Here is a 27,504-nt window from a genome sequence, read left to right as displayed (position 1 = left end):
ACTCAACGGTGCTGTCTTGATGCTGGCGCAAATGAATTAGTGCCAGAGAAAGAGAACTGTCATTTTATGTTGAAAATCTTATAATTTTGCTGTCAGTGGAACTGCTAGGATTATTGCCAGCACTAGATAATGTGTGTGTTTTGAATAATAAAATTGCAACGGAAAGATGAGCTTTGGGTCCAGTTAAGGCAGGAATAAGGAGAAAAAAACATTGAAAGTGTGCTTTAATTCAGAATATAACCAGTGTACGAGAGATTAATTCAGTTCCTGGTTGCAGTTTGTTCCACTGAGATACCCATGAAGATGAAGTCAACAGGATTACTAGAATTAACTACAGAACAAAGAAAAACAAATATGGAATACATATAAACAGTCCGTAAGGTTCCACATATGGGTCTCCATGGTCACATGATGAATTTCTAGTCATTAGAAATCTCAGATGTCAGAAACCTTAGAAATGTCATTGAGTTGGAGAACCATGAACTGGTCAAAATATGTAACAAACTTTAGATCATGGCTGGATTATGCCCACCCCTATTAATTGTCAGTTATGTTATCCTTTAAAAAAATCTAACCATGGTACATTATTAACATGGCAAAATGGCATCTTATATTCTCATCACATTGTCAGGATATCTTTAGAAACTTAAATCTGGTGACTGGAGCAGTGAACCGGCTAGATGGATATTTGTACAAACCTGAAAGAATGTGAAATGTAAAAAAACAAAAGCAATGATCAGCTTTTTAAAAAAATCCAAAAATGATAAAAAGAGCAGCTGTAACTTTAAGCAATGCGTGTCCTCAGCTGCTGTTGCTAGGCAATAACTGCATTCCAAGGCTTGCTTCTGACAGTAAAGGCAGAGCCCTTTCAAGGTATATTTTGGCCATTGAGGGAGGGTGCCTTGGGACTAGGGTCACTAGCTCCAGACTGGGAAATCTCATCCCCACAAACACATGACCATTCATAGGCAAATGGGGCACAGGCTGGTGGGCAGTGGGGGGTCTTCCTTGACCCCCCCACCTCCACCCTCACCCTTCAACACACCTTACTTTTTCTTGGCTGGTGAACAGCCAGTAAAGATGGCATTTCTTCATCTGACAGCAGGGGGCAAACTAACTTCCTTTCCAAAGCACCTTGCCAACATCAATAATATATGCGCCTGGGGAAATAGTTATCGAAGTTCTGTATTTAAACTGATTTGGTTCTGTTTTTCTAGTCATCCATAAAAACTAACAGTCATTATCAGAGTAAGTTTTTAAAGAAGATATTAAAATGCACTATAACACATTAAGATGCATCTCTCCATTAAGTAAATCTTTATTAAGACTGACATTTTATTAGCTCATAGGACGTTTTGCCTTTAATATCTGTGAGATAAGCTTAAAAGCACAGACATTTTGCTAGGGACAGTCAAGGGAAACCTGACTCAATGAAGTCTTAACAATTCCTTCTTTTACCACACAAACTCAATTGGTTACTTTGTGGTATGGAATCATGTCCAGAGAAAATTAAGGCTGAGTAAGCCCGTCTGAAGAAGAAAAGTTAATTAAAATACACCAGCACAAACACAATTATTTAATAAAGGAGAGATAACATGCACAGTTGAGGATTTCCCATCTTGCAGCCTCTGAGCCTCACTGTGAAAGGCATTCTTTGTGCGTAATGTATTTATACAACGGGGGGGGGGGGGCAATTCCATGCTTGAAAGACTCCGCAACCTACTTATCTCAGACAGAAAGACAATAAGGGCATTGTTGGCCCAGTACTAAGACAGAAAAAAGAGGCATGGGAATTTGGAACTAATGGTATCAATCGTCAAGGATTTCTCTAGACAATGAAGGCCCCTCTATGACTAAGGCCCAGTTTAAGAATGTGTGTTGCTCTGCAGCACCAGAGCCACTTTAAGGATTCGTGGGGCCTTAGCAGAGCACAACTGGCACTGTAATGTGTGTTGCACAAATAACAGCAGGGCAACTTTCCTAGGAACTTTGGAAGCAATTGACAGTTGCAATTTGCTGAAAACATTTCCCAAACCTTGGTGGAGCATGCAAGTGCAATGCACCAATATCTAAGGAAACCTGTGTGGGTCTGCATACATGTTCAATGAGTGATGCGCATGCTCAGGAGGAAGAAGAAGAAGAAGTTGGTTCTTATATGCCACTTTTCCCTACCCGAAGGAGGCTCAAAGTGGCTTACAGTCACCTTCCCATTCCTCTCCCCACAACAGACACCCTGTGAGGGTGGTGGGGCTGAGAGAGCCCTGATATTACTGCTCAGTCAGAACAGCTTTATCAGTGCCATGGCGAGCCCAAGGTCACCCAACTGGTTGCATGTGGAGGAACGCACAATCGAACCTGGCATGCCAGATTAGAAGTCCGCACTCCTAACCACTACGCCAAACTGGCTCTTAAGTAAGTAACAGAGTATGTGTATCACCCTTTCTTGTTCATGTGATCCACAAGCCATGTAAGTAAGAAGATCCTCTAACAATCACAGCATGAAAACCCCCTAACTATGTAGCACTGTGGAGCCCCTGGAATTGTGGTATATGTGTGCTGCTAGGATGAACTGCACACTCTAATCTGGAGAATGGGGTATGATTCGCCACTATTCCATTTGAAGCCGGTTGGGCGACCTTGGGCCAGTCCCAGTTCTCTCAGAGCTCTTTCAGCCTCACCTACCTTACAGGGTGTCTGTTGCGGGGAGAGATTCAGGTGAGCAGCCAAGTTGGTCTGCAGCAGCAGAACCAAGTTTTTTTCAAGGCATAAGCCTTTCCATGTGTGTGCACTATTTCAGGTACAGGAGGTGTGTGCGTGCACATGAAAGCTTATACCTTGACTAGAACTCTGTGGGCCTTAAAGGTACCACTGGACTCAAACTTTGTTGTGTTGCAAGGAGAGAAAGGGAGGGTGACTGTAAGAGTCTGCAGCTCCCCTGTCTGCCTCTCCAGCAAGAATGAATGTTCAACAGAACATTCTTTGTCAATATCATGCAGGGAAACAGAGCCTTGGTCAATTTCATAAAGAGAGACTAGGAATGTTGTAAATTTCATAAGCTGTCTTTGTGTTACAATGCAGGAGCATTCTAATGTAATAACTGAGTTTTTTTTTTAAGCATGCACTATATGGGGAGGGAGGCAATTGACAGCACAGAATGCTTGACTTAAGTGTGGCACACTTAAAACTTAAAGAGAGTGTACATCAGAACAGCCATGGTGAATGTAGGTGCAGGTGGCAGGATGGTGACCTCCTTTCTCCCCCCCCCCCCCCGTTCTCAGTCCAGGAGGGGAAAAGGGCTGCAGGAGGACAAAATGTGTTATATCTGTGGGTCTGAAGGAAGCCAGGACAATGGGCCTACAAGCACCTCTTTTGTCAAGATCTTAGCATGGTACAAACTGAGAATGACCTGGACTACATCCTCCCCAAACCCCAACATATATACACAAGCCACACAATAGATCTTCCTGCCAATGTGTGCTCTTGGTCAGTTTCACTGTAAACTGGCTGAATCCTGCTTGGGGATCTTGGTCAATGTCAAGGTGGCTAGTTCTCGGCAGGGCGCAGACACAACAAAATGTTCCCCCTGGAGGTTTCATAAACTGGCTTTTGTAAGTTCTCCAGTAAATCAATTGCAATCACTGCTAGAAAGCAACTGTTTTTGTTTGTATTTTGAGTAAAAACAATATAATTGAGTTTGCCTGTGTCCTCTGTAAAGTTTATACTTTACAGTTGATACCTCCATCCAACACAGTGACATTATTTATTTTATTTATATACCTCCCTCCCCAGAGGCAGATTTGGCCCTCCTACCAGATGAGTGACACTTCTGCCATAAAGTCCACCTTCCAAAGCATCCGTTTTCCCCAGGTGAACTCATCTCTGTTGCCTGGAGACCAGTTGTAATGGCAGGAGATCTCCAGCCTCTACCTGGAGGTTGTCAATGCTAGCAGGGGAAGCCCATGTTTTGCCATCACACAGCTCCCTTACTGCAATGAATCCCAGGTGATTGGGTAGAAAATCTTGGCCACTAAGGCTATTCTAAGTGTGTTCATTTGGGGGGAAATCAAATTTGGTATAGGGCTTAAGAACCAGGTTGGAGTCCCCACTCTTGACCTTGAGCTAGTTTCAGTTCTCTCAGAGCTTTCTCAGCCTCACAGAGTGCGTGTTGTGGGAAGAAGGAGGAATCTGAGTCACCGTGGGCCAGTCCCAGTTCTCTCAGAGCTCTCTTAGCCCCACCTGCCTCACAGGGTGCCTGTTGTGAGGAGACGAAGGGAAAGGCGATTGCGAACCGCTGCGAGACTCTCCCGGGTAGTAAAGCGGATCGGTTTACCGGTGGAGGAGGAGAGGTGCTTCGCCGGCCTCGCACCAGCAGATGGCCCCCGACCTCTCCGTTTGCAGCTGCCTTGGGCGACTGGGAGGCGGGAAGGAGGAGGGACCCAGGCGAGGAGTACAAATGCCCTCGATCCCCCCTCCCCTCCTTCCCCGGGATCTCTGCGCAAACGGAAGGCGGGCGGGAAAGGCGGCAGGACAGGACAGGACGGGACGGGACCCCTCGCCGCAGCCGGCCCGCGCAGCGCATCCATCGCCCGCTGGCCCGCCTGCCGGGCCCGTGTGGCCGAGGCGGAGGGCGGAGGGCGGAGGGCCGGGCTGGGAGGGGAGCCGCGCGGGAGCCAGGAATGCCGCCGCCTCCCACTCCTTCCGCCTGCACCTCCGGCCAGGAGGCGGCTGCGTGAGGCAGGAGGCAAGGCTAGGCAAGGCAAGGCGCAGGAGCTGCAGGCGCAGCAGCCGGGAAGGGCGATCAGCGGGCGAGCCTGGCTGGGGTCGCCTCGGGGAAGGCGCCCGTCTCCCTCCGGGCTCCGGCGGCGCAGAGCCGCGTCATGTAGCAATAAGCTCGGAAGGGAGACCCCCCTCTCTCCATTCCCCCCCCCCCGCCCGAAGGGGAGGGTGGCGGCGGCGGCGGCAGCAGCAGCGCCGGGACTTTCCTCTTTCTGCTCCCCCTCCGGACCTTCCTCTTGCCAGAGCGCTCTATTTTTTGTAAAGAGCATTTTTGGGATTATTTTTCTACATCTACGCGTGCGTGGCGAAGAAGCCCGTCGTTGTCACCAGCAACCAACACACCCGCCCGCGCAGCCGAGCACGGCCAATAAACCCCCAGCCAAAGGGCCACGATGACTGACGAGAGCTCCGACGTTCCCAGAGAGTTGCTGGGTAAGCACGTCCGTCGTCTGCCCCCCCTCCCTTCCCTTGGCGTGCTCAAGTGCGGGAGCCTTTGAAGGGGGGGGGGGAGGAGGAAGGGTCGCGCCGCGCCAAGAAACGGGTGGGTGGGGGGTGTCAAGGGGGCGTCCCTGCCCTCCTGCGCGTCCCTCGGGGGAAAGGCGTGGCTGGAAGGTGGCCTGGGCTCGCTTGCTCCGGGAAGGTGGGCTTCGGGGCGGGGAGGGGGCGCTCTTGCGGGCAGAGATGGCGGGGCTCCGAATCGCCCGCGATGGCTGGCAGCCGAGGCGAGAAGGAAGCGCCGCGGAGGGCTGGGCGCCTGCAACCCCGCGAAGGGAAAGCGGGTTCAAGCCCCTCGAGGGCGCGTCGGGATGAAAGACGCTGGCTCTGGAACGGCAGCGCCGCCCAGCTTCCCTGGCCTGCGCCGTCTTAGCAGCAGCAGCAGCAGCAGCAGCAGCAGAAGAGGTGGGCTTCTGTGCCTCGCTCTTGACGACCCGGAGGCGTCTCAAAGTAACTTACAAGGGCCTGCCGTTCCTGTCCCCGCCGCAGACCCGCTGTGAGGACGGTGGGGCTGAGAGAGTTCTGAGAGCACTGCGACTGGCACAAGGTCATCCCACAGGCCTCAGGTGTCTCAAAGAGGTTTACAGCTCCTTTCCTCCCTCCCTGTGAGGCTGAGAGCTCCGAGAGAACTGTGACTGGAACAAGGTCACCCAGCTTGCCTGCCTGTGGAGGAGTGGGGAATCAAACCTCCAAATCAGGGACCTCCGTTCTTAGCTACTGCGCCATGCTGTTGGAGGCAATTGGCAGCCCTAAGGGTTGTTGTGGCCTTCCCATCCGGTCCCTGGGAAGCCTCCTTTCCCCGCTCTTTCTCCTCCTCCGGGCCTCACCTTTACTTATAAGCACCTCAGCCTTCTTTTACAAATCTTCAGCAGAAGGGGTGTCTTTAACCCTTTCCTCTTCAGCCTGAGCTTTGGCAGGTTGCTTGCTCTTCTGTGCTAAGTCTGGACAGTGGCAAATGGGGGCGGACCAGGTGGGCAGGGCCTGGGTGCCCAGACCATCTGTTGCTGCTCACTGTGGAGGAGGTCTGGAAGACTGCTCACTTTAGTGGGCCAGTGAGCAGCACCATCATTCCTGACCTTTGTTTAAAAAGGAGGGAAACCCCAAAAGAGAAAAGCTGGGTTTTTATACTCCACTTTTCACTCCTTAAAAGTCTCAAAACAGCTACAAGCACCTTTCCCTTTCCCCTCCCACAACAGACACCCTGTGAGGTAGGTGGGGCTGAGAGAGCTCTGAGAGAACTGCTCTATGAGAATGGTGACTACCCCAAGTTTTCAAACCCAGTTTTCCAGATTAGAGTCTGCTGCTCCTTAACCACTACACCATGCTGGCTCTCACCACAAAGGCTCAGTAAGAGGCTGGTAATTTACGCGCACACACACAGACATATATATGTAATTATATTTCTTTACCTGCTCTGCCACAAGCACTTTTCAGTCTGGCTTCAAGCCTGGTTTGGGGACTGAGAGTGGCCGTGTGGCTCTGAGAGCGTCTGCAGGCACGGTTTCGTTGGACGCTGCGTTTCCCGGCGGAGATCTGTCAGCAGGTTTGATGCTGCAGATCAAGGCACCAGAATCGTTGACAATGGCCCGATCTGATCTGCGTAATACAAAGGCAGGCCACGCGTGTCGTCAAATGTCAAAATACAAAAAAGGTACTAATTACTATCGGTTACATTCTGTATTCACACAAGAGTAACTTCATCATTTGGAGGACGAAACCTGTGGCTTTTCTACATGATGGGTGCGTTGCGAAGGCAGTGTGGTGCAGTAGTGTAGTGGTAGACTCTAATCTGGAGAACTGGGTTTGATTCCCTATGCCTCCTCCACATACAGCCAGCTGGGTGACTGGCTAGTCGCAGTTTCCTTAGGGCTGTTTTCAGAACAGTTCTTTTGGAGCTTTCTCAGCCCTACCTGTGGCAGGGAAGAGGAAACGAAGGGTGTTTGCAATAAGCTGGTATAAAACCCAGTTTTTCTAATACTTCGCAGGCTCTTGCTCTGGTTTGGGAAAGCAGTTGAGAGTGGAGGGGTGGCTTGAGAATGATTCAAGGTAGGGTTCTTCTAATGCTGCAGTCCTGTGTGGCCTGATACCTGTCTAAATGTCCATCGCTGCTTTGGAGTGTGTGTGTGTGTGTGGGTGGGGGAGGTTTCCTCCAGGCCAGACTTGCCAGGGATTCTGTTTTTTTGAGGGGGGGAGTGGCATCATCTGGGCATGGAATTTAATTCACTGTGGGTGGGCAGCTGGTTGTAAATTTCCCTTCCAACTCTATGATTCTAAGTGTTGAAACCCATTCTTTGTGGGATTCTGTGGTTAAATATGTGTCTTAATGAGAGGTTGGACAGAGAGAGCAAGAGTGAATGGGATGCCAAGGATCACAACAAAATATGAGTCCGGTGGCACCATTAAGGTATGCATCTGGCCCAGAACCTCCTACAATCTGTGGCGGAGTTGGGATTTAAATCTGGGTCTTCCCAGTCCAGTTTGCGGAGAGGGCGGTATATAAATATAATAAATAAATAAATAAATAAACACTGGTTCTTAACCTGTTGCATGTGTTTCATATCTATCAACTGTTGTACTGAAGGTTTACATTTGCGGTGGCTGATTTAAATGTTTATGGCATTGTGCGTCTGAAGCCCACTTTGTGAGTTCAAAAGAAAAACAACGCATTAGTGTATATATTTAATTTCTGACCAAGGCTCCTGAGAGATCAGTGCCTGTTATGGCAAGTTGCCCGAATTCTGTGGTCAAGAGGCCGTGGAAGAACAAGCTACAGTGAGGCCAGAAGAGGTGCTGGGTAAATCTCCCACTATATGATAGTGTAATTGTAGCTTTGGTGGATGCATTTAAGAATCTCGCTGAGCTGGTTTCAAGGACTGAGAAGCACGTTGGTGTTGTTGCTAGGATTGCTTTCTGCCTGTTAGGTTTGGTTAGAAAATGTGTCTCCCCTCCTGGCTGCAGCTGATTTTAGTTAGTGATCCGTGATCCTTGAAACTAGATTGCTCCAGTACACTTTACGTGAGTCTGCCTTTGAAGACACCTCGGAAACAAATGAGTGGCCAAAATGACTGTCCAGGGCAGGGGTAGTCAAACTGCGACTCTCCAGATGTCCATGGACTACAATTCCCATGAGCCCCTGCCAGCAACGCAGGGGCTCATGGGAATTGTAGTCCATGGACATCTGGAGGGCTGCAGTTTGACTACCCCTGGTCCAGGGGATGATGAGAGCTAGTAAATTCTGTTGAATGGATGAGCAGTGCCTATTTGGCCCCTGGGAGGGATAATTTTTATTTGTTTATTTGCTGACAAGGAATAGCTGACAGAGGGCTTTCAAGACAAGAGACCTTCTGATGCTGTTTGCCATTGCCTGCATTTGCCTTGGCCTGGCTTAGAAGGCGTGATGAGATCAAGCTAGGCTGGGGGTATCCAGGGCAGGGTCCCCTCGTCTATATAACGAAATTATTTTCAGTAATAATCATACAATAAAAAAAAAAATAACGGCCAGATAAGAAAGGCCGGCATTAATTTTTTAAAATTTACTTTCAAATATATAAACATGCCAGTAAAATGTAGTGACAGTCCGACTCCCACAGGTTTGTGGAACACAGACCTGCTCTGGGGCTCCTTGGTCCCTCTTTCTCCCTCCCTCTCTGTCAGACAGACACAGACACACAAACATGCAGATTCCTTCAGTCCCACTTCTCTCTCTCCTCCCCTCTCCCTCATCCCTCTTGCTTCCCTGACCTCCTCCCTGGTCCCTCTCTCCTCCCCCCCTCTCAGGAACACACACACAAAAACACACTCGGACTCCTTCTACCTTCCCTCCTTACCTCTTGAGGCAGGAGGGCCCCAGCATCCCCCAGCTGCGCAGGCAGTGTCCTGGTAGCTTCGCAGGGCTGCCCCATCCCACTGAGGTGGCGTGGGTGGTGCCCTGGCCTGGGGAAGGCTGCACAGCTGTTGCCCTGGCCTCCTGTGGTTGTGGGAGCCCCCCGGCTGACCCTCTTGCCCCCTGCAGCTTCACAGCTGCCACCCCAGCTGACAAAAGCTGAGTGGCTGCCTCCCCTTCCCCCGGCATCTTTGTGGCTGCCTCCTCTGCTGCCACCTTGGTCTCCTCTGCCAGACACCCCTCTGCCTCTTCTGGGATGCTCCCTGGGGCATGACTATGGATGTCCCATCCATAGTCACATCTGTTTCAGGGGTTACGCCAGAAGATGTGTTCCACATAAAAAATTCAGATTCCAACACGCTATCCATCACAAGAGCCAGCATGGTGTAGTAGTTAAAATGTCAGACTAGGATCTATGAAAACCAGGTTTGAATCCCTACTCTGTTATGAGAGCTTGCTGTGTGACCTTGAGCCAGTCACATGACCCTCAGTCTAGCCTTGATTTGGATAGCCTGATCTCATTCTTAGAACCATAAGGGAAGGCACATTCAGGGTAATCTAGTCCAACCCCCTGCACAATGCAGGAACTCACAACTACCTGCCTACCCACAGTGACCCCAATTTCATGCCCAAGTCATTCCTCCCCCACAAAAAAAAAACACTCTAGAATCCAGCCTGACCTAGAGGAAATTCACCTGCCAACCTACAGGGGCAGTGACCCGGGGCAGGAAAGGAGAAGGGACGCCGCATCTCGAGGGGAAGGCGGCCAGAGGACTTACTGCTGGGGAAGGCTTCTTCCTCTGAGTGGCGAGTCCCCGGCTGGCCCAGGCAAGGCCAGGCCAACCAGCCAATGGGGAGCCGTGCTTTGCACGGCTCCCTATTGGCTGCTTGGCCCTCGAGTGACACTTGGAAGGCCCAATGAGGAGCTGCTTTGTGGCTCCTGATTGGGCCCTCCAAGTTTTTATCATGGACAGAGCCTGCCCTATCTCCTCCCCTTAGCCCTTACTGCTTTATTTTATCCGCTCCACAGGAGCGGTTAAAGATGTGGGGACTTGTAAAGGTAACTTGACTTGTAAGGGTTACTTTACTTCCTCCCTGAATCTCTTTTCTTACACTACTTCCTCCTCTCCTTCCGGCAGCCCCTGCTTTCCTCTCCCCTTGACCTACTTCTTGGGTTATGCACGTATAGCTGCATCAAAGACGATGGCTTCCATGTTGTCTGTGTGGCCGTCTCTTCTTGAAGAGATTGCTTTAAAGTGTCTTGAGAGCTTGCTGAGAATGAGCACCTGGAGACAAGTGACGAATTGTATTAAGATGAGACAAGACTAAGCATCAAAATGTAACAGCAATTATTCTAGTAACACTTTCATGAGGGCCACATCAGTAGGGCATACTCCAAATTTGGCACTTCAGTGCCAAATATTCTTAAAAACCTTTGAAGTGGAGAATTGTTATATTCATGCCTTCAGTTGAGCAGTGCAGTCTGCCTACAATGTGGGCACTCCTTCATGTGGATTTCAATGACTAATACAACCTGTGCAAATAGTGTTCCTTTTCAGACTACTGTGGAGCGTTTAACCAAATCTGAGATTAAATCAGTAGATTGATAGCAATCCTATATTGCTACATTTGTCATGTAAAGGCCATTGAATTATTCTAGTGTTACAGTTTGTGGGATGGTACAGTTTGTGTGGTTCTTCCACTAGAATTGTTTGTCTTTCAAAATATAAGAGATCCTGCTGTATGTGTGAATGAAGCTAAACCTTTCTTTGAGTGCCTCAGGATCAGTCATGTTAAATATAGCTTAACAGATGCCTGTTTTTTGTGAGAGAATCAAACCTGTGATTTCCTCTTTAAATTTCACTGAGCAGAGAAGCACATTCCTAAACATGAATGAGCTCAGTTTCATTTTTAATAGGGGTCATGTTGGAGCGTGTGACTTCTGATTATTAAATAGCAGTAGTAAGGCTTACCAAGCAACTCATCACTTAAATTGATATGGTTGTACGGATATTTCATTGACAGTAAAATGGTAGCACTGTTGCATGTGCTTTTTTCCTCTTCTTGACAATGAAAGTAATTTATCATATTCTGCCATTTCAGAAAGCGTCAAGGATATAATTGGAAGGAAGATAAAAATTTCAGTGAAAAAGAAAGTTAAGCTAGAAGTTAAAGGTGACAAAGTGGATAACAAAATACTGGTAAGTACAGTTCCCCCTCGTAATTTCCCCCTTTTGTAAAAGTCTCTTATATTGCCTATAAACCAAGAATGTCAGCTGTTTTACTTAGATTCTTTTGCTCCTTCTGTGGAAAAAGTTGGATCAACAAATCTCGGTCGTCCGTCCCTCCCTCCGTCCGTCCGTCTGTCCGTGGTTGTCACTGATGCTTGCTCTGCTCTATCCTCTATTCATACTGGGGAACCCATATCAATATTCTGGCCTTTCAAGCAGGCAGAAACTTTGTTCTATAGTTCAAAAGCATCATACAAACTATTCCTTCCTGACCTGAAAGTTGTTCTGAGTAATGGCACTCTTCACAGGACCTGGACCACTTGCCTTTGGCCTCACAATAGGATAAATATTTCCATTGGAAACATGACATTTACAGTCTGGCAGGTTTCCTGCCTTCAATTCCTCAGAAAGTAAGGCTTGCCTTCCACCTTCAGCCTGAGAACTTTCTGTGTACTGTTAATTTATGCACATGTGTAGCAGAACTATGAATTTTGCATGGTCCTTCCAGGACATGACTTTGTGGATAGAAGAGTTATGTCTAATTTCTTTGTTCTTTAGGAGGTTCAAGCCACACTTTAACTCTGGCAGCTATGCTTCGGCTTGTATCAAACAACATTTGTTTGTGGAGCAGATCACATAAACCACCCTGGATTTGAAAGGATTCCTGCCAATGTGTAGATCCTAAACTTGTGCAAAGGGCAATAAGTCTGTGCTTGACTTATGGTGAAACACAATTCTCCAACATATGGGGAATGATTAATTCTGTCTTCATTTAATTGTATGTGTTATCATTAAGTAATATTTCTATCTATAAGTAGCCTACTTTCCCCCACAAGATCAGCTGCTTAAAGAATTTGGAATCCTTTGTGTGATGTCTATCTGCTCTCTGCTTCATAGCCCCAGGGCCTAACATTTTCATTTCCTTACTGCAGCGTTGGATTGTGCAAACTGGTTGGTCAGCCTTGTTTTGAAACTATATTTGAAAGAGGGATTCACTCAACTAAGTAGTACATGAATAACTTTTGACTTGCACGGAATCATTTATGTTATCAGTCACAATTGATATGCTTGCTCTGTGACTGTTTCTTGTTAGGACTGCTGGAATGTTAGCCTGCCTTATATATGTTTATCTGAGAGATCTACTTCCCACTGCAAACTTGGTAGTTGGGAGATCCGCTGTGATTCCTGGAGAGCCACCACCACCACTACTGCAGGGTGGAGGAGAAGATTTGGGAGGGGGGAGGAAGAGACAGGTTGCTGTGAGCACCACCATTTTTGCTGCTGCTGTGGGCAAGGGGGTGGGTGGGAAGGAAGCCGGCGGTAGGCTGGGAGAGTGGTGGGACAGGCAAAGAGAGAAATGGGGTGGGAGTCAGAAAGGGAAAGAGCAAAGAGTTGGAGAAGTAAAAACTGATAAGATGGAGAGGCAGAAAAGGAGAGATGTGGTCAAAAGGCCAAAAAAGAGTGATGGAGCAGAAAGAGAAAGTGATAGGCATGGCAGAGAGAGAGTGTTTAAAATTAATCGTTCCTACTGGCAGCAAAATTTGAACACCCTTTCCCTAGTTCTCTCACCTAACTGTGTAGGGCATGCATTTTAAAAACCCTGCCCTTACAAATGAGGACTTGGGCCTTGTGGTATTTGCCTCTTAGGAAGATAGTTTGAGATAGTACCATGTGTCACTGCAAGGAGCCATTGAAGCATATAGCTTTATATTAGAAAATGTGTCACGTCATCTGTTTCAAAGGTGATCTTACGGAAACAGGCAACTTCCTCCTGGAGGCTGTAACCATAAAAATTAATGACTTTTGTCAAAATCAAGAGCTGTAGGTTTCAGGATAACTACTGTACTCGCCAAATACCCTAATCATATGGTAAGCTCTGGTAAGCAGCTCCCTTAAAAACTTCTGTTTGTTTTGGTTTTGCTTGCTTGTTTTCACCCTTGCTTTGTATAATTCCTGCTTCTCGTCATAGAAATGTGTTTTGTACCTCTGGCTCTTGCTTAAAGAATTGACGCACCTGCTTCCAGAGCTTGCTCAATCCACTTATTGTCTTTTATTACTTTATGTTTTTTTCAGCTGGGCTGACTGATGTAGGGATCTGTATTTGGATACCAGTCCAAATATATGAAAAATACCCAATCAGTATTTTCTGGGTTTATTCAGGTCCCCAGATGATATCCAGCAGTTTCCAGGATAATGTATTTTGAAACCCCTCAGAAACATTTGGGCTTAAATGATTCCTCTTTATTTTCCTGATGTCTTCCAGAGGCTTTGTATCAGCAAGTCATATTGGTCTGGCTTCCACTCTGTCCTTTTAAATTGGTTGTTGGCCTTCCAACATTGTGTTCTTTGTGCGAGTTGTTTTGCCTGGGGGATTTGCTTTTTGCAGTGGATTCACTGGTTGTATATTGACACAGGCTCTCTGATTTTACTTTGTCTGGGCTTGCGCAGGGGGGGTCTTATTTGGAGTAGACTTGGGTGATTCTCTGACTTGACATTGAGTGGGATTCTTAGGTTGTACATTTGTTAGGTTTGCCACATTGTCCTGCTGTTCTGATGGGATTCCTGTTCTACACTGACTTTCAAGGTGTGCTGGTTCTGCCTGCTTTGAAAAGCATTTGGCCAGGGGTTGCTTGCTCCTGCATCTTTGACTATGACCAGGAGAAAAGCTTGGAATTTCCACCTCCCATAGCAGATGATGGCTGTGGGTGCCTTGTTCAAGGGGCCATAGAATGGGAATTCTTGGTCTTCTTCACTTGAAATTTGAGGGTTATTTAAAATATATGCTCCAGTAGCCCCACTTCAAGTTTGGTGCAGTTTGCTGGAACAATAGCCCTTCTTCCCCTCTGGAACATTATTGGAATCTGGGGGGGGGGGGGAACGACCCAGATCCAAATACCAAACTTGAATTTGGAAACTTACTAATTTTTTTTATGTCTGATACTTGGATCCCAAAACATACTGATTTTTTAAAAAGCTGTGCATCCTTAATCTGCAGATTGCTTCCTTTTCTCCCACTGGTGTTTGTTAGTCACAGGGACGGTTGAGTTAGGAGGAGGTAGCAATTGTTCTTGGATGGATATTGATCGTAACAGTGCCCATATCTGCTTTCTATTGATACACATAACTGCACACTATTGACATAGAAGTCCCATCGAGTTCAATGGGTTTTAGCTGCAAATAAACATACATTCAGGTAAAACTAAGAGAAGCAGTTTGCACAGCAACAATGTTTAAAAAAATAAATTCAGAATCTGACTTTCAGATGTACACAGAATAGAAGTTCCAAATGAAGCCCTACAACACACCACCAGTGTGTTATGCCACTCTTTATATTACAAAGCATGACAGATTCATGTGTGGTTCACATTCACTTTGGAAGGTCCATGATATTTTTAGCCCAACATTCCAGTGGTCTTGTTGTTGTTAGGTGTGAAGTTGTGTCTGACCCATCGCGACCCCATGAACAATGATCCTCCAGGCCTTCCTGTCCTCTACCATTCCCCAGAGTCCATTTAAGTTTGCACCGACTGCTTCAGTGATTCCATCCAGCCACCCCATTCCATTGGTCTACTTGCAATTATCTAAAAGTATGTAGGTGTTCTGCTTTTCTATAGTTCCATCACCTGACAGATCTTCCTGTTCTTTGCATTATCTCTTAATTCTTAATGCTTGTTCCAATTCATTTGATCTTGGTACATTTTGGTGATTTCCCTAATGAAACAAGCTTAGGACAATGCTTTGGTGAACACAGGTTTTACCAGTTTCACTTCTTCCCCCTCCTCCCCGTGATCAAAAGCATTCTCAGTTACTGTTTCATAGTGACATGGTCTATTTAGCTCCAGGAAATAAAGAGAAATCCCCAACTAGAATAGAAATGGGGGGATTTAGTTAAGGAACAATACAAGTTTAATAAGCAAAAAAGGATTTTTTTTCCTCTCTTAAATGTCCAACTTTGTTCTCTACTGCAGGGGTAGTCAACCTGTGGTCCTCCAGATGTTCACGGACTACAATTCCCATGAGCCCCTGCCAGCATTGCTGGCAGGGGCTCATGGGAATTGTAGTCCACGAACATCTGGAGGACCACAGGTTGACTACCCCTGCTCTATTGTATACTTTGTTCTGTTCTCTGTTAGCATCTGAATGGCTGAAAAAACTTTAAAAAATCTATGAATGTGTTATAGGCTGGCTGTGATTCAGTTCAGCAGTAAGAAGTTTACTAATGCTAAATGGCTGAGATGTTATGGGGCCTATGGAGATACTGACAATATGGTGGGGATAATATTGAAAACTGCTTACTGTACCTGTTGGCCTATTGGACATCCTTACTGGCTTACTGATGTAGAGGCCTGCATAATTGATATGAATATACACTGTGGGTGTGCTTCATTCGTTTTGAGTGATGTCTTTACTGAGGGCCTTTCCAGCATTATCTTGTCACCATGAAAAATAAATGCTGTCAAAAGACGCATGATCAGAACATGCCATGTGGATCTGTGGCGCTGAATTTTTAAAAAGGAGGACCTGTGATCTTTGCAGGTTGTAATGAAGCTGTACATTTATCAACTTGTAACAAAGACCTTAATATAATATTATTTTTAGAAAGTTAATGCTAAAGGGCTAGGGGTTTGCACAAAGATTTTAGATGACGGACAACTAAATATTTAAGAAACCTGGTAAGACCATCCTGAAACAAATTAATGCCATGCGATATTTATAAATAGTTCTAAGGAATTGGGAATACAAAATAAGATTGGTGGCAAAAACAATGAATGCTGACAAAGACCTTTAGAGACCTTGTTTGTGCTGACAAAGATTGGCTTACAATAAGCAATTTCTGAGACCTCTGTTGGGTGCCTTGGGAAACCTGTAGCAGGTAATAGGTTCATGCATGCTGATTTAGTTTCGTGCTCTGTGAAAGTGATAGCAGAATTGCAGGGTGGGTGAATGAGGCTGATCCCATTCTGCATGAAACCTGTCATCATGTTTGCCTGTCCTAGCAAGAGAACCATCTAAAACGCTTTGGTTGTGTGTGTTCTTCAGGTGGACCAAGATGAATGTGTAATGTTTGAACAGTACCTATTTTTTCACATAAGCCGTCCGGGACATGCTGTTCAAATGTGTTATTTTACCGTGAGCAGTATGTTCTTTCCTTTGCTTCTTCTGGAGGCTTGTTTTCAGTGCTGCTGTTTTAGTTTGGGGTTGAGTCAATTCTCTTAAGTCTGAGGTATCTGTTAGGATTATATTGGTCAGTTTCCAGCAAGTTTAACTCCATCGTATGAGATCTATTATTAACAGTGTGGTTTACTCTTCATATTCATGGCTTTTAGGATTCTTACTTTCAAATGAGTAGCCGTGTTGGTCTGAAGTAGCACAATAAAATCAGAGTCCAGTAGCACCTTTAAGACCAACCAAGATTTATTCAAGGCATGAGCTTTTGAGTGCAAGCACTCTGTCAGACTAAGACCTGACCATCATAAAACAGTAGGAATATATAAGCAAAAGTTAATCCTGTTACATTAGTAAACTGTGTCACAGCATCCACACACAGCCACATGATAACTCCCTGCTAAACCAGCCAAGCAAACCCCTCAAACCCATTTGTAGTTCACAAAGACATATCAGAAATAAAACTGTCAAAGCCAGTGGCCCTACTGTTTACTATTTACTTAGTTCAGGTTGAAATAACTAATGGGGTGTTCATCCTGGGTGATTTCCCACAATATCATCGTTTTCCTCTTAATTCTAATTTGCTTGGTGCGAAATGGGGCTAAGCAGAACGGTGACTATTTTTTTTCCTTTTCCGAGTATGAAATGTTTTTGCAAACTTTGTGTAGGAGGAGAGTGTGTGTGTGTGTGGAAAAGGAGGAAAAGCAAGGCTTTGTGACTTCACATCCAGAGACATAAACACCTTTTAAAGCAATGTTAGACACAATTTCATGCCAGTGCATCAGCTACTAAAAGATGTTCACTACACATTTACCAAGGCCTGGAGCTGCTTGTTTAGAAATCAGTCACTTTGCAGTCCATTCTTGCACGTTATTATGCCTGTGCCTTTCTTTTTCTCATGAGCGGCCGTACGCTTCTGTCCCACAGATCTGTCTTGTCTCTTAGCTGTAATCTCATCTGTTTCTTAAATTTAGGGCCACATGCTAGCATATAGAAGTTGAAATCATTTAAAAATAGAAAATAAATATACAAACAAAACCATGTCGGTGCTTATTCCCACCCATGAGTAGGTTTGCATAGGTTTCAAAAAATACCCAGCCTTGACCTTCAGCAAACATCCCTAAGAACTGGGGCAAAACCATATCCTAGCTGTCATTATGTAGGTGTGTGGGTGGATACTGTTAAACAGGTTCCTCATGCCAGCCTGTTCTTATCATGATGTTATGGAGGAAGAGAGGGTGAGCTTCAGGGTCCATAGAAGAATGGCTGTTTTATTAACTACAACAATAGAGCTTCCTTCTTTCTGTCCTTTGAAAGATGACCTAATTCTTCCAGGATCAGGATTAGCTCAGGAACTGTATTTGTGTAAGACAATTTGCATGTTATCAGTTTTATGATGTCAAGCTCTTACATATTTTTCTTGTTGGCATATTCAGTGGAGAAGTCAGTGGTAGGTCAGTCAAAGCTTTCTTTGTTCCTCGTTTCATCCAACCCTTTCTTCATGTAACACAGTAGCTAAAAGTGTGAGTCCTGTGCAGAGTTACACCAGTCTAAATGCATTGAATTCAGTGGGTTTAGAGAGGAGTAGCTCTGCATAGGATGGCACTAAAAACTGAGCGAAGAAGCCTCCAGTTCAAGACTTGCCCATGTTGGGCTATTCTTTTCCAACCTTGGTCCATGTGGTTCTTTAGAAATGAAGGGCTAAAGCTGTATTTTCATTGTGAATTGAATTTGAGTAATCATTAGCTAATTACATGTCACCATAAAGTATGCATTAGCAAGTGAGATCAGAGATATACCTCCACTAGTTATACAGTGAAGCTGAATAACATAGCACAGATAGCATAAGAAATTGAGACAGTCCAGTAAAAAAAAATTGACAGTGATTTTTTTAAAAATGCAGCTAATCTGGCAAGCTGGCCTTGATTCTCTGCTCTTCCACATGCAGCCAGTTAAATGACCTTGGGCTCGCCACAGCACTGATAGAGCTACTAAGACAGACCAGTAATATCAGGGCTCTCTCAGCCTCACCTTCCTCACAGGGTGCCTGTTGTGGGGAGAAGAAAAGGAAGGTGATTGAAAGCCACTTTGAGACTCCTTCTGGTAGAGAAAAGCCAACTCCTCCTTCTTTGTGTACTACTCCTTCTCTCACAGCTCTGTTGTTAACACTGTGATTTAGTACAATGATATCTTTGGGACATGATTGGGATTTAATTAACTGGTTTAAAAATGGGAAATTGTTAATTTTTGGAGACTGGGTAAACATTGCAACATCTAGTCGGTTACCTGATTTTACAGAGGGTGTCGAACATACATAGAAGAATGCAAATATACAGAGCCTAGCATGCCCAGTATTGTATCTTAACAGGACTCACACTTCTTGTGAGTAGCATGCTCATGTGTCACTGCACATGTAGGCAAAGTGGTGCTGTTGACGTGCAATATATGAAACTCTCTGGGGAAGTTATCCAGGCATACCAAAGGGAAAATTTACATTGGGGATTAACATGGTGGGGTGAGGTGGAATAGATTTCCAGCCTCTCCTTTGCATATCCTCTTGTTCCTTTCTAATATTATATGGGGTACCCAGTGGCTTTCAGTCTTGCAGCATCAAGATCAGAAGAGTTGGTTCTTAGTTTAGTTAACTGTTCCATCAGGGGAAAAGTTGTCACTTGAATTCACTTATAAGGTTTGGTTGCCAACTATTTGTTTCCTCTTAGAAAAGGGTGTTTTAAGTACTACTGAATAAAATAGAGACCCTGTCAATGAGCTTAGTTAACAGAACTAAGCAATTTACTTAGGAACACTAGAGGAAGATCCAACAGTGATTCATTGCCCCATTTTGTGTGTGTCCTGTTTCTTATTTGGAATACCTCAGGGACTGGTTTAATTTTTAAAGGCTGTTTAGCATAGGCATTTCCGTTATGTCACCTTTCAATAATTGAATACAGTAATCCTATTTCAGTCACACTGCATGGCTTTTGGGGGTGAGACAGGAAAGAGAATACTTATTGATGCAGTTCATCTCCTGACAAGCAACCTTTAAAAAGAAAAAAAAAAAACACTACATTTTATCCAGATTCACAAACAGTGAAGCTTATTGACTGATGCTCTGGGATAAATGCTAGTTTTCAAATCTTCCTTGTTTCCTGCTGTTTTTGTCGGTTTCTAGAGAAATGATGGTAAAGGCGAATGAAAGCATTGAGTAAATTTAGTATGCACAGGGTCAGGTTGACTGGCTTCCCTTGCTATGAAGTATCTATCCTTCCTACAACTGCTATTTGTAGTTCTGCATACTACTGAGTGAAGAGGTGTTGAGGTTTGGTAATAGCTAAATATGGATCCTGGGACATCCTTCCTCAGTATGAATTTCGTTGCTCTGGGTTTTCTCACACTGCATTTCACATTCTTGTTTACAGGACTGGTATGATGATCTCACCCTATTCCCTCCCTCAGATGTAAGATTTCACCCTCCATTTCCTGTTTTTCTTTCTGACTGAGCAGCCCCTATAACTATTTTCTTCTTTTCTGAAGATCTGTGGCTGGCCCACCTTGTCACATTATTGTATTTTAAAAACATGTCCCGAGCACAGGAACTTGAGGGAAGAAACAAGATCACTCTCTTAACTTAAACTTCTGAAATGTCACGTGACAGGTTTTATAATACTAAAAAATAAACAAAATCTTTTATTCAATATAGAGGGGAAAGATCAGGTGAAGAGAGGGGTAAAATGTCAGAGATAAATTAATAAGAACTCTGGGGTAAATATTTTCATGAACTACAGTTTGTGTTTCCAGCAGTTGAGAATTTTAAATTTTTCAGTGTCTCAGAATCTTTGAGATGACAGGCTTCTGTTTCAGCCTTGCCTAAATACTCCTGTATACTTTCTTGTGTTTAACTGACTCTTCAGGTTTCAGAAGGCACCCAAATTGTTTCTCTGAGCACACTAGGAATCACTCCACTCTTTAGAGTGGTCTTCCTTTCAACCAGGCAGGGAATCTTTTCTCTAACTAGAAGATTTATCCCTTTTCCTGGCCTGAATTGGGGTCTTCATCTACTCCTCCTTGCCAACCTTCCCAGTTCTCAGTCAGTGTTTTAAGACAGAGCTAAATTCTCCTCAGTCAAGAGTTAAACTTTCCACAGTCAGAGCTGAACTGAGTTCTTATCAGCAGTCAGTTCCCAGGTCTTTTTGCTCAACTGATGCTAACCACACATATACCAAAGACTTAAACAGTTCATTAAATGGAAAAAAAAACTTTTAAAAAACTATTGAAAAATAAGGGAGGAGTTCTTACTGGTAACACTAGCAAGAAAATACTACTATTCCTCAGTATTGCAAATCAGAAACATTTGACCCTAGGGCCAAATGGGAGGAGGAGGAGTTGGTTCTTATATGCCACTTTTCTCTACCAGAAGGAGTCTCAAAGCAGCTTACATTCACGTTCCCTTTCTCCTTCCCACAACAGATACCCTGTGAGGTGGGTGAGGCTAAGAGAGCCCTGATATTACTGCTCGGTCAGAACAGCTTTATCAGTGTTGTGGCGAGCCCAAGGTCACCCAGCTGGTTTCGTGTGGAGGAGCACGGAATCAAACTCGGCTCACCAGATTAGAAGTCCGTACTCCTAACCACTACACCAAGCTGGTAGTGGCAGATCTACTCCTTGCTCCAGCTCTTCTAGCCACCCCTGAATTAAATTTTAGCTTATTTGTCCTCATTGTGTCTTCATTAACCCCACTGGGATAATCAATATTGTAGATATATTTTTCCAGAAATTGTAGTGACTTAGATCATCTTGTTAATTTGGTATATCTTTTTTAGTTTGAAGGATTTTTGAAAGTCGTACTGTTTTAACTACAAGTGAATATACTTGCATGTGCGTTTGTGTTCCTCACTGTTGTTCTGAAAGGCAGCACTGGTAGAGCTGTCTTTTCCAAGAGCATAAACAGGAACAGGCTTGGCCTCTCAGTTAGAGGCCTGGCCAAAAATAAAGAAAATCACTCAATAGTGTGGATTTTTCCCTTGGTACATGTTTTTTTTTTTAAACATCAGCCAGAAAAGATTGTCTTTGAGTACAAGAATCTTGTCATGTGGCCCAGCTGAGGGAAGGAAACACTGAAGAAAAAGCTGTATCGGAGGAAAAACTTCCTTTAGTTATTTGACTTTTCATAAACAATTAGCAATTTATGATATGATCTAAATGTATGAATTGTGTGTATTTTAAATTGCAAATTAGAATAGATAACTGAAACATTTGAAGTCCAAATTGTAGACCACGGATTCGCAACCTCTTACCTTAATGGACTTGGCCACAAGCTAAGGAACTGGCTGCCACTGCCCAGAGAGCTTAGTGGGTAGACTGTGGGTGTAAAAATCAAAGGGGTGGGGAGTTGGTTGTGGCGTATTATGCAGGGATCTGGTCTATCTTAGCACCTGCTCTTCTGTCCAGCCTGCATGAGGCGGAGCCTCCACAGTAGTAGTAAAGGCAAGGGGAGGGAGTGAAAGGAGAGTGAAGGATGATATCACCTGGTGACATGCCACTTCTGGGGGGGGGGGTGGCAGGAAGGTGTGGCCGACATCACTTCCAGAGGTCTTTGAAGCCAGAAAATTTATTTCAGTGGTTCCTCCACAGTCAAAAGTTTGCAACAGGCTGCTGTAGACAGTTGTAGAAGAACAATCTAGATTGTTAAACTACTAGCAATTGGGAACAGTGGAACAAAAGGATTGCATGATAAATGGCTTACCTTGAATCACAGTAGCACTTGTGAAGTGTTTTATTGGATTTTTTTGGCTGTTCCCACTTCACAGGGCTGTAGTGACAAGCCAGTCATGCTTCTCTAATATCTCTCTCCTCTGTGTCTAAATTAAGTTGTCAGCCTGCCTATAAAAAAGCCCCAGAATCTGGCATGGAAGTTCAGCAGGGAGAGTGTATGGCAAATCCCACAAGGAATTATAGTCACCTACAAATTCTGACAGTTTTTATTATATCCCTGTAGCCTGGCTAGCTAGCAGAACGACCTGTGAAGGGTTTTCGTAACACTTGTACATGGGCCTTGAAGCTCCATTTGACCAAATGAATGTCCCAGTGTCCCTATGGGATTTTACCCACCGGATAGCTGGCCACTCACATTCAGATCTATAAAAAGGAAACCCTGCCATTTTTCTTTGCCTTCGACTTTACTAGTATTATTTATTCAGCTTTTATTTTCTGCCCTTTCTCATGCAACTCGGGATGGATTCCATCATGAAATGGTATCTAGATAAAATATAGCAATAAAAACATAACATTATTAAATTACCATTAAAATCTAAAAGTCTCGGTCCTGTCCAGTAGTTCTTGTATTAAAAAGGAGGAAGGACGTGCAAGCTGGGAGGATCTACCAACCCTTGATGCGCTGTTCTAATGGTGGCACAAGAGTGAGAAGGCTGGTTCTGATGGCATCACCAGCAAAGGCATTTTCAATCGGTAGTGAACAGGTCAAGGTGCATTAATTTCCCCCTGCTTTAGTAAATTTGATTCTCTCTTTCGGCTCCCCAGTTAAGCCGCTGCTTATTCCACATACCTCAAATCCTTTCTATTTTCTGTATCCAAATATATTATTTTGTTTGTAGCTGAAATAATTTGTTCTCTTGGCACATCTTGGGACACCTCACAACATTATTGCCTCAGGGTAATAAGCTGCTGTCCAGGGTGCTGACAGAGCCAACAGGTGTGGCTGTGGCTTATTCATCCAAAACATTCCGCGGCTGGCGGAAGTCTAAAACCTCTTTATGTGGCCTAGTTTTTAGGGGATTCCCAGCACTTCCCTTACATCTTGACTGAGGCAGCATTTGAGCACAAAACCCCATATAGATATCAAAAAACCCATATAGATATCCAAACTGAGTGGTGGGACATGCTGTACTGTAGTTCCCTGGCTGCGTGCTGCTTGGTATAGTGGTTAGGAGTGCAGACGTCTAATATGGAGAGCTGGGTTTGATTCTCCGCTCCCCCACATGCAGCCAGCTGGGGGACCTTGGGCTCGCCATGGCACTGATAAAATTGTTCTGACTGAGCAGTGATATCAGGGCTCTCTCAGCCTCACCCACCTCACAGGGTGTCTGTTGTGGGGAGAGGAAAGGGAAGGCGACTGTAAGCCGCTTTGAGCTTCCTTCGGGTAGGGAAAAGCGGCATATAAGAACCAGCTCTTCTTCTTCTGTCAAGGGGTGGGGATGTGAAGCAAAATGGTCATCTTTGCAGTTTGTCATGCATGCATGATAAGTAATGAATAGTGCATGTGTGAATTCACCTCAGTCATTTTGTATGTTATGTGGAAAAAATAAAACCAGAGACTAACTGAAGAATCTAGAGAGTTGTAGGGTACCATCCCATAATTATGTTTTTTAAAAAAACTTTTTCTGTAGCTGTAAACTTTATTAATGAGTTATAGCAAATTGCTTTTGAAACTAATATCTCTGTGGGCTGGATCAATTCAGCTTTTTTACTGTGTTGTGTTCAGTTCTCCTCCTTATTACAGTCTCCATCTCACCTGTATCCATACAGGTGCCATGATGCACAGTGTAGCTTTTTATAACGGTCTTCCCCATTCATTGGTGGTAGGCTATCAGCCTAGGATCTGGGAGAGCCAGGTTCAAAACCACACTCTGCCCTGGCAGCCTGCTGGATGACTTTGGATTAGTCATACAAAGGGAGCCTAATCTACCTCACAGGGTCAATGTGAGGATAAAATGGAGGGGAGGAGAAGGATGTAAGTTGCTCTGAATCACCAGTGCAGAGGAAGAGGGTATAAATGAAGTAAACAATTGCCATGGGGTGCCATAGTAAGTTGATACACTTTGGCACAGATATGCCCAGTTTAGCAACAAGTCATATCCATCTTGCTTCATGTTGATGTGGTGCTAGGCACTGTGCTTGTGGTAGAATTGTCAGTCAGTTCATGTCCTTTTAAAGGTACAACCCACAGTTGTGATATGTGGTATGCCACACTGGAAGCCGTATTGCTTGTTCACCGAGGTGCAGCTTTGACTTGATACTTTACATTAAGAATTCCTTAAACACAAATGATCAGTTTTTTAAAGACATCAGGATGACTGATGAAAGCTTGAAAATGTGAGTCTGTAAATCACACAATTGCTGATCGTTATGTATATTTTTTACAACTAATGGTGGTAATTTATTTCCTCTTGGTTGAATTTTAGCAGAATTAAAACATCAAGTACAGAGTTATATACCAGGTGTAAGGATAATAAAAAATTGTAGTTATCATAAATTAGGATTAGGAATGCATTGTACAATGTACAAAGAGAAATTTACTAGCCGGAGTGTAGACTTCTCAGTTTCTGAGGGGGCAGGGAGGAACCTAGTCCTGGCACATGGTTAGTAATAGACATTACATTATTTCGTATGAAGAGAAATTTTCCAAACCAGATGCCATCAACAGTTAATCTTGTGTTTTTAAATTATAATTTTTCCCACTGGTAATAGTTTGAATCTCAGTTAAATAAAGTGGACTCTGTAAGAGAAGAGATACTGTGATCTCCTTCACTGAGACAATTTGTATAAATATATAAGTCGTGTATGAAACGAAATACGTTTCCCTTTCTCTTTTCCTTACAGCTTAGTGTGCGACTGGCCCAAGGTCACATAGTGTTCTTCATATGGGGATTTGAACTACGGCTCTCTAACATACCAATTACATCACTCGCATACTGTGGATACTCTATGAATCCCCAAATCAGAATCAACAGTAAATACTGGCTTTTCTGTTACCAAAGAGATTGAGGGACACAAGTATAAAATTATATTAAACAATGTATTTGACAGAGCTCAAGGTGATTAAAAATATTTTAAAAAGTGAACACTTTCCCCAATTGATCATACACATATCAGTCTAACATGTGCACCATAAGTACAAAAAACTATAACCTAACATGTTTTGATCCATGAGATCTTCATCAGAGGTCAGTATGATAACATACTGTTACAAATAATGTATAACTGTAAAAATTATTTTTTCAACCATGGGCTAAAAAAATCTTAAATAGAATGCTTTTACCTTTCCTGGGTCTACAATTTGCTATTATTAGTTCTTGTACACAAAGCACAGTTCTCAGCAGGCATCTATCTGTAAACTCCCCTGGGTGGAAGATCAAACTGTGTGTCTCTCTGTGTGCAAACTCAGAAGCTAGAAGTTTTATTCAAGATATATGTAAGGTACACAAGTGTGCTTATCCTTATTCATGGTTCCTCTACATATTTGTGAAACAGCCTGGGGGGGGTGGAACGTGTCCGGCTGTCCAAGCTGGAATAGGGCCAATCAGGGTGCAACCAGAAACGCTGGTTGCACCCTGATTGGCCCTGCCCCTGCAGCTCCTGCCCTCCCTCCCTGGATACTAGCCACATTCCTCTCAGACACACCAGAGACAGAGACACACAGAGCCCTGCCAGACAGAACACGAGCCCTCATTCCTTCCTATCGCTCCTTCTGCGAGGGAGGCAGAGAGAGACACACAGAGTACTGCCCCAAGCTGCTGACAGAGACACAGAGAGAGCCGCCCTTGCTGCGACCGAGGGAGAGAGAGACAAACAGAGGGCTGCCCCAAACTGCATACCAGCCCTCCTTCCCTCCTACAAACCAGCTCAAATTACCTGTTATGCCTCCTGCTGCTAGGCATAGGAGAGGGAGAGACACAGAGAAAGATTTGTACCTCCTGGTGTCCCCTGGGCCCTAGCGCCCATTGAATTCCTGCTTGCAATGGGCTTTCTTGCTATGAAACTTTGTTGGTCTTAAAAGTGCCACAAGACTCAAACTTTGTTCTGCCTCAGACCAACACAGTTATCCACCTGAATCTATCCAGGCAGAGTAGAGGCTGCCCCCATGGGTGCAGCAGGCTGGTAGGCTAGGAGACATTCAGGGAAGGCCATCAAAAGGTATTTAGCTCACCTGGCTGCTTGATAGTAATTATATTTCGCATTCAGGAAGACTGGCATTTGCCCCTGTGGCTATGGGTAGGCATACAGATGTCTCCTCTCTAAAGCAAGGCATTGCTAGCTCCTAACATGGTTGCCAAGGCAAATAGAATCAGGGAAGACAACACAATTCTAGGTAGGAACAGAGTCTTTGGGAGCGCTCTGCCGCAGCCATAGCTAAAGATAAAATGTCGCATTCTCTAAGGCAGGACCTGCAGGACACAGTAATAATGCAATTCTTTGCTTCCCATCTTTGGAGGCAAACTATGATTTTCTTGACACAGTAGTTAACATCAGATAGTTTCAGAGATTCAGGTGGGTAGCTGTGTTGGTCTGAAGCAGGACAACAAAACAAAATCAGAGTCCAGTGGCACTTTTAAGACCGACAAAGGTTTATAGTTTCAGGGAGTAGCCACGTTGGCCTGCAGAAGAATAGCTAGCGTAAAAATCCAATAGTACCATAGAGGTCTGCAAGATTTTGGGGGTATGAGATTTTGAAAGTCAGATACCAGTGAAAGGAGCTTTGACTCTCAAAAGCTTATAACCAGAGAATCTTGCTGGTTTCTCAGGTGCTGCTGGACTGGAAGCTAGTTTTTGCTACATGAAATACATTCTTGAGTCCAACCACTCCTGAAAGCTAGATGACTTGAACCTTCCCTTCCCCTTTCCCTGTGTGTTTTCTCTCCCTATTGTTTCTTCAAAGACAGTATTATCCACTAATGGTTCCCTCCTCCTTATCTATACAAAATCAAACAAAACCAGTCTCTTGCCTCCTAGGAACCTGTTGTTGAAAATACAAACAGGACTGACTGAATTGGAGAACCTGACAGAGCAGCAGCAGCTATGTGGCACCCAGGGCAAGGGGGCATTAATCTGCTGGGAAATCCCAGAGGGCTTGCCACCCCAGAGGGGGCATTGCCCTCACCAGAGAATACCTGGTATTGAGGTTCGAGCCTTCCCTGTAGCTTACACCTCTGTAATTAC

The 27,504-nt window shown here is 44.7% G+C and overlaps 1 protein-coding gene and 1 long non-coding RNA gene across 3 annotated transcripts in view; one reads left to right on the top strand and one right to left on the bottom strand.

The window, feature by feature from the left end:
* Positions 1-218: 218 nt before the first annotated feature.
* On the bottom strand, positions 219-26,615 carry LOC143845027 (uncharacterized). The gene is made up of 4 exons (XR_013234218.1): positions 26,495-26,615; positions 10,322-10,440; positions 6,681-6,867; positions 219-331 (listed from the first exon to the last, which is right to left on the bottom strand). It is a non-coding gene; the product is annotated as an uncharacterized LOC143845027 (long non-coding RNA).
* Positions 4,484-27,504, top strand: part of CARMIL1 (capping protein regulator and myosin 1 linker 1) — a 164,777-nt gene continuing 141,756 nt past the window's right edge. For both annotated transcript variants that reach the window (XM_077352987.1, XM_077352986.1), the window contains exons 1-2: positions 4,484-5,208; positions 11,258-11,355. In XM_077352987.1, the coding sequence (XP_077209102.1) occupies positions 5,169-5,208; positions 11,258-11,355 (138 nt within the window). In that variant the 5' untranslated portion in view covers positions 4,484-5,168. The remainder of the gene's footprint in view (positions 5,209-11,257; positions 11,356-27,504) is intronic.

The sequence above is a fragment of the Paroedura picta genome, chromosome 9, assembly GCF_049243985.1.
Source record: "Paroedura picta isolate Pp20150507F chromosome 9, Ppicta_v3.0, whole genome shotgun sequence".
In the NCBI taxonomy this organism is placed as follows: domain Eukaryota; kingdom Metazoa; phylum Chordata; class Lepidosauria; order Squamata; family Gekkonidae; genus Paroedura; species Paroedura picta.
Note: the sequence above shows the minus strand (reverse complement) of the source record. Positions and strands in the feature narration are given on the sequence as shown.